The following is a 7,539-nucleotide window of genomic DNA, read 5'->3' on the forward strand; positions in this document are numbered from 1 at the left end:
AATTCATAACATAGAAAAGGGAAATAAAGAAAGACATGATAAATAATAATAAAAAGACCAATTAAAAATAAAAATAGTTCTTATATTAATAAACTCTAAAAATAATCCAATAGTAATTCTGAATAAACAAAGGACATGGAAGAGAAAGAGACAGGTAAAGAAAACAAACTAGAATGACAAAGTCTTGCTGAGGTAATAACTCTTCTCAATATCCCAATGCGAAAAGCAATAATAATAAAATCCTAAGAACTCTGAATGTGTAGAGAGAAAACCTAGAGGAGGAGTAAAACTAGATCTAAAACTAAGAATGTGTGGAATGAATGTTTCCCCCCGGTTTCTGCATGTTCCTTGGCTCTAGTCTGCTTTTCTGGGCTGAAGATTGGGTCAAAGTAGGGCCCAAAATTGCCCCCAGCGAATTCTGCAGATTCTGCAGATCACGCATGTCACGCGATCGCGTCATTCATGCGGACGCGTCATTTGGCGTTTTGCCTTGCCACGCGTGCGCATCGTCCACGCCTCCGCGTCACTTGTGCAGTTCCAATCCGCGCGGTCGGGTAAGCCATGCGTCCGCATCACTACGATTTCCTGTATGTCGTGCGGTCGCGTGAGCCATGCGTCCGCGTCACTTCTCGCTGGTCATCTCCTCAATTTCTTGTGTTCCTTCCATTTTTGCAAGCTTCCTTTCCAATCTCCAAGTCATTCATGCCCTATAAAGCCTGAAACACTTAACACACAGATCACAGCATCTAATGGAATGAAGGAGAATTAAAATATGTAATTAAAAGTCTTTAGGAAGCAAATATTCAATCATGTAATAATTTTAGGAAGGAAGTATAAATGCATGCCAATCATATGAATAAGTGGGTAAAGAATTGATAAAACCATACAATTAAGCACAGTATAAATCATAAAATAGTGGTTTATCAACCACCCTGAGAATTATTATTAAAATTTTGTGGCCTCTAAGGTTACTCTCTCCACCCAAATTTTGGGTGATTTCTCCACCCCTGATTGTAGGTCTGAGAATAGGGATCATTATTGGGATTTCTAGGAGCACTACCCATGTAATTGGCCTGTTCAGAAGAGGATTGAGCATAATCATAATTATCATTTTGCACAAAATTACCTGTCATGTCATAAGAGACCTCTTGAGATGGATTTTGGGTGTTGATAGTTGAGACTTGCATGCCACCCATCCGCTGAGTAAGTAGATTTATTTGTTGAGACATAAGCTTGTTCTGAGCAAGAATAGCATTAAGAGCTTCTACTTCCATAACACCCTTCTTCTGAGGAGTCTCAGAGTTCACAGGATTCCTGTTAGATGAGTATAAATATTGGTTGCTAGCAACCAATTCAATCAGCTCAATAGTCTCCTCCGGTGTCTTCTTCTTGTGCAGTGAACCACCTACAGAATTATCTAAGCACATCTTGGACATTTCACCCAAGCCTTCATAAAAGATGTCTAGTTGGGTCCATTTCGAGAACATGTCCGGAGGACATTGCCTAGTCAGTAGCTTGTATCTCTCCCAAGCTTCATAAAGAGTCTCACCATCCTTCTGCCTGAAAGTCTGAACCTCCACCCTAAGCTTAGTCAGCTTCTTTGGTGGGAAAAATTTAGTAAGAAACTCAGTAACAACCTTGTCCCAAGTATCCAAACTCTCCTTGGGTCGAGAATCTAGCCATAGCTTTGCTCCATCCCTCAGAGCAAACGGGAAGAGCATGAGTTTGTACACCTCGGGGTTCACTCCATTTGTCTTCACATTATCACAAATCTGCAGAAAATTAGAAATAAATTGATTTGGGTCTTCCTGGGGAAGACCATGATACTGGTAGTTTTGTTGCACCAGGGTGACCAATTGTGGCTTCAACTCAAAGTTGTTCACAGCTATAGGAGGCACCACAATGCTTTTTCCATAAAGATCTGCAGTAGGAGCAGAGTAAGAGCCAAGCACTCTCCTTTGTGGCTCATTCTCATTCGAATTTTCCACATTGGCATTAATAGCATTATTAGGATCCATAGTGGATTCTGCAGTCTTGTAGAGTCTTGCTTGTTGCAAACGTCACCTGAGAGTTCTTTCGGGTTCAGGATCAAAGTCTAAAAGAGGTTCCTTGTCTCTGTTCCTGCGCATAAATAAACAGAAAACAAGAAAAGATGGGAATCTCTACGTCAGAGTGCAGAGAACTCCCAGTGAGGTAACCTGTATAAAATAATAAAATAGAAATACTAAATAAATAAAATAGAAAATTTCGAAAATGATAACTGAAATAAAACAAAAAAATTCGAAAATTAAAAGGGAAAATAACAAGGAAATTAAAATGAAATTTACTAGGTGACACCAAACTTAATTTCAGAAATTAAGGAAAAATATTAGTTCTATTTATTTATTTAAATTTTTTTTTGGAAATACTAAGCAAAATTTAAATAAAATTAAAAGTAAAACGCCTAATCTAAGCAATCAAATAATTAATAGTTGTTAATTACTATCAATCCCCGACAACGGCGCCAAAAACTTGGTGCAGTAATTTCTAGCCACAGACTAACCGGCAAGTGCACCGGGTCGTACCAAGTAATACCTCAGGTGAGTGAGGGTCGATCCCACGAGGATTGAAGGACTAAGCAACAATGGTTGATTAATCTACTTAGTTAGACAAACAGAAAATAGAGTTTGAGAGTTCAAAAAGCATTAAACAGAAGACAAGCAAATAAATAAGTTGGGAATAAAATATGGAGAAGGCAATTAAGGCTTCAGAGTTATCTATTTTTCGGATTGACTTTTCTTATTAATTTATTTTAATCATGCAAGATTTAATTCATGGCAAACTATGTGTGACTAGACCCTAATTTCTTAGACCTTTCTAGTCTCCTCTAAAATTCATTAACCGCCAATTCCTTGGTCACTTAATTCCAATTAGAGGGTGAAGTTCAATTCTAGTTTATATGCAACAGAAATCCTAATTACCCAAATATAAAAGGATTATATGTCACGTATCCCATTAAGTCCAGATAATTAAAATTTAGGAGAAATTGTTTTCAAGCTGTTGTTCAAGTAAAGAATTTTTCCAAGTTATACAAGAACTCAATTAGAAAGAGGGTCATACTTCCGTTCCACCCAAATTCATAAAACAAAGAACAAAAACAATCCTTGAAATATAAATAAGTGCATGAATTAAAATAAAAAAATAATAAAATCAATCCATACAATAGATAGAGCTCCTAACCTTAACAGTGGAGGTTTAGTTGCTCATGGTTCAGAGAGAAAAATAAGGATTCTGATAAAATGTATTTTGGCTGAGGTGGAATGGAATCCCCCCATGGAATAATTCCAATCCCCTTTTATATCTAATCTTAATTAATTTAAAATCTATCTTCTAAAACTAAAATAATATCTTTTTCTATTAAAAATTAAAGTTTAAATCGGAATTAATAAGAATCATCGTTTTCTGCACGTGACGCACGTCACGCGTACGCGTCGATGGTATTCTTCGCGTGTCACGCGTACGCGTTAGGTACGTGCACGCGTCGCTAAGCAACTTTACTTTTCACGCGTACGCGTCAGGTACGCGCACGCGTCGCTCCTCGCTGGTCATCTCCTTTAATTCTTGTGCTCCTTCCATTTGTGCAAGCTTCCTCTCCATCCTCTAAGCATTTCTGCCCTATATAGCCTTCTTCTCTTTTTCTGCGGAAGCTCCATCAAATCCAACCAAATGCTACCTAAAATAAACAGAATTGCACAAGACTCAAAGTAGCATCTATTGTGGCTAAAAGATAATTAATTCTTGATTAAACTCAACAAATTGAATGCAAATTCACTAGGAAAAGATAGGAAAGATGCTCACGCATCACTTCCTTGCATCCCAACAAGTTGCACATACTTTGCACCCATTGTTGGTCACAATTGATTAAGATCAAATCGGATTTGTCAAAATTGATGCTTAACCCCGACATCAACTCAAAGCATCGTAGAAGCCTCTTGTATTTCTTAATAGTCTCCTCCTCTAGCGGACAAAACAACATAGTGTCATCTGCAAACTGAAAATGCGACAATTCTATGTTGTCTCTCCCAACTAATAATGGGGATATACGTCTGTTCCTAACTGCATTTCCGACCATTCTATGTAGGACGTCAACAACAAGTACAAACAAAAAGAGAGATAGTAAGTCCCCTTATCTCAAACCTCTTTCCATCTTAAACGACTTTATTGGTGAACCATTTATCAAAACCGACATAGAAGTTGTGCCGACACACTCCATAACCAACTCCCTTCACTTTCGCCCAAATCCCATCTTCTGCAAAACGATATCCACAAAGATCCACTTGACTTTATCGTAATGCTTTTGAAAATCTAGCTTGAGTTTTTTTTTTCCTTATTTTAAGCCAATGCACAGTTTCACACACAATAAGTGCCCCATCATGTATTTTACGACCCTTAACAAATACACTCTGAGTCTCCCCAACCAGTCTTGGTATCACTGATCTCATCCTCCTAACTATCACCTTCGAAATCACCTTATACACACATCCAACCATACTGATCGGGCAAAGGTCTTTGATTTCCTTAACCCCAGTGAACTTGGGAGCCAACGCAATCCATGTAATATTAGAGTCTTTTGGTTGTCTGAATGTCTGAAAAAAACCAGTCACAGCTGTCGTAAACTCAGTCTCAATCTCATCCCAATACTTCTTAATAAAGTTCATGTTATACCCATCACTTCTTGGTGCTTTAGATGATTTACAGTCCTACACAACCTCTTTAATCTCTTCAACTGACGGCAATACCTCTAAAGCCACAGAATCCTCTTCAGATATCATATCCACCAGTCTATCCCTGAAGCTCACCACATGAGACTCCTCTTGATGATACAGTTGCTTATAAAACCCTCTGATAGCAATCTTTATTCTAGCTGAGTTTCTAACTAATCTTTCATTAATTACCAGAGCATCAATCCTGTTATTCCTCCTCCTCGAAGAAGCTATGTAGTGAAAGTATCTGGTGTTTTTGTCCATGTCCTTCGCATGCTGAGATCGTGACATCTGTTTCTAGTGCAACTCTTTTCTAACATACCATATTTCACAGCAAGTCACCAATGCCTTATTTCTTGCCTCCACTGTTCCATCATACTATGTCATCTATCTTCATTATCTCTTCCTCAAACTTCATAATTTTCTTATCCATATCACCAAACTTGCCCTTGTGCCATCTTCCCATAAAAACTTTCAAAGCCTTCAATTTTTCTGTGAAATATACCTCCCCTAAGCCCCTATATTCCTCCTTAACCATTATTAGAAAACCTTCATTTGTAAATCATGAGTCTAGGTTTCTGAACGGTCTTGGGCCGCCTCTCATCTTTGTATTTTTCACTATCATCGGATAGTGATCTGACAAGCCCCTTGGTCCTCCTCTTAGGCGAGTCTCTGAGAACTCCTCAATCCATTCCAGACTAACCATCACTCTATCAATCCGACCACATGAACAACCTCTAAACCATATATACTTATGGTCATTAAGGGGTAAGTCCACTAAGTGCATATCTTGTATCCAATTCTTGAATACGTCAACAGATACTGTTAAGCTACTAGTACCTTTTCTTTCCTCTACCTAGATAATCTTATTAAAGTCCCCCATAAAGTAACAAGGGACCTAGCATAATCTAGCATTATAGCTCAACTCCTCCCACACAACAAGTTTCTCATCTCTAGTATGAGCGCCATAAACCAAGAAGAAAGTGCAATTAAAATTATTTTTTAATAAAATCCCTTCAACACACAACCATCTCTCTCTTTTATAGCAATTATTCTTTCTAAACTTAATTTCATCCCATAGTAACAAAAACCCACCCGATGTACCATTAGACGCAATATATTCCCATCCCATACTATCGCACCCCTAAAGCCGCACTATATCAAATCTCGTCATTACATACCTTTTAGTCTCAATTAATCCTAACATATTCAGTCTATATTTCTTCTTTAAGCCCTTTACCATGCTTAACTTTCCATCTCCACTCAACCCCCTAACATTCCATGAACTAAAAATCATTCTAAAAGATTATTACATACCTTTTTTTTATTTTTGGGTCTGTAGTGTTTTGCTTTCGACATTTGTTTTGCCAATCCCTTTTTTTTTAGCATTTTCTTCATTATGAGCTTGGAGAATTGCGATAATATCATCTTTTTTATTGTATAATATTGCACCAAATTCCACTGCTAATTTCCATGTCCTCTTGTTTTTCATCGTTTGCTCCTCCACTTTCAAACTCTGATTGTCGCTTGTACCGCCATCAATTCCATCACCTTCTCCCTTGTTAGAGTCTCCCCAATTTCATCTCCACCGTGCCCAAACTCACCTTGCCTACTGCCGAACCTCTATGTTTATTAACAACATGAAATTCATGATCCACATGCTCATCAGTCCAGGTCCTATTTGCAGTTTCACTACTAGCCTTGTTCTCACCCTTAGTACCCGTGTTCCCAACATCATCCCCTGCATTACACACCTCCCTGTTACCCCCCATATCGACAACATCTTCATCATCTCCATAGCCTCCCATTACCGAGTCCTCAGCATCCGCAACCCCTGCTTCACCTGGGTTTATTATGTCCCCTAATAATTTAATTTTGATGCATTGTCAATACAAAATAATTTTATACATGTATTCAATTACGTAATATCACATCAGTAAAAATAACCACCATCTTTTAGATTATTGATTGTACTGCGTAAAAAGTCACCCAAAAAATGAATATAATTGAACGATTGTGTAAACGGTAATGTTTAGGAGACAAAAAATAATCAATTTAAATTTAACTTATTTAACATTTATTTATTATAGAGTGCATTAAATAAAATCAAGAATAGTAAGTTTTGATAGTTTTTGACTAACTTTTTGTTTTTCAAAATTTTTTTATTATACAAAATATTTTAAAAAACTGTTAGTGCATTAAAATTAATCTGATATATCAATTGTAAATACTTATGTAGATACTTGTGTGTGCAAAGGTATATTGTTCTAAGATTGAATTAGGACACGCATAGCATTTTTTCTTTCCAAAGATAAGATGTGTAATTTTATATAATAAAATGGTTCTGTTAGATAGACAACAGAAAATTTGAACAACATAAATAATGGGCCGTTTTTTGGTCCATCGAAGATAAAAAAAAATTCACCCCAATCAAGTAACAAAACTTTTTTACCTTATCTTTTCAAATTTCTAACCATCCAACACTATTGCCTCTCCTGAAAATCCTATCAGCACCATTGTTGTCCAACCAGTTCCCCACTGAATTTGCAACAAGAACAATCATCCCTTTTGTATGTAAATAAACATCCATCCCTTTTATATGTAAAATAAAATATAATAATGAATTTACAATAAGAACAACCATCCCTTTTGTATGTGAAATGAACATCCATCTCTTTTGTATGTAAAATAAAATATAATAATAGATTTGCAACAAGAACAACCATTCCTTTTGTATATAAAATGAACATCCACAGGCAAATAAAACCTCTAATAAATACCTTGTCAGAAATTTGCT

At 36.8% G+C, this 7,539-nt stretch overlaps 1 protein-coding gene across 1 annotated transcript; it reads right to left on the reverse strand.

Moving 5' to 3' along the window:
- On the reverse strand, window positions 4,265–5,033 carry LOC107627095. Its single transcript, XM_016329959.1, has 3 exons — window positions 4,749–5,033; window positions 4,386–4,625; window positions 4,265–4,288 (listed from the first exon to the last, which is right to left on the reverse strand). The coding sequence occupies exons 1-3, from the start codon at window positions 5,031–5,033 to the stop codon at window positions 4,265–4,267; spliced, it is 549 nt and encodes a 182-aa protein (XP_016185445.1).

The sequence above is a fragment of the Arachis ipaensis genome, chromosome B02 (genome assembly GCF_000816755.2).
Source record: "Arachis ipaensis cultivar K30076 chromosome B02, Araip1.1, whole genome shotgun sequence".
Taxonomy (NCBI): Eukaryota; Viridiplantae; Streptophyta; class Magnoliopsida; order Fabales; family Fabaceae; genus Arachis; species Arachis ipaensis.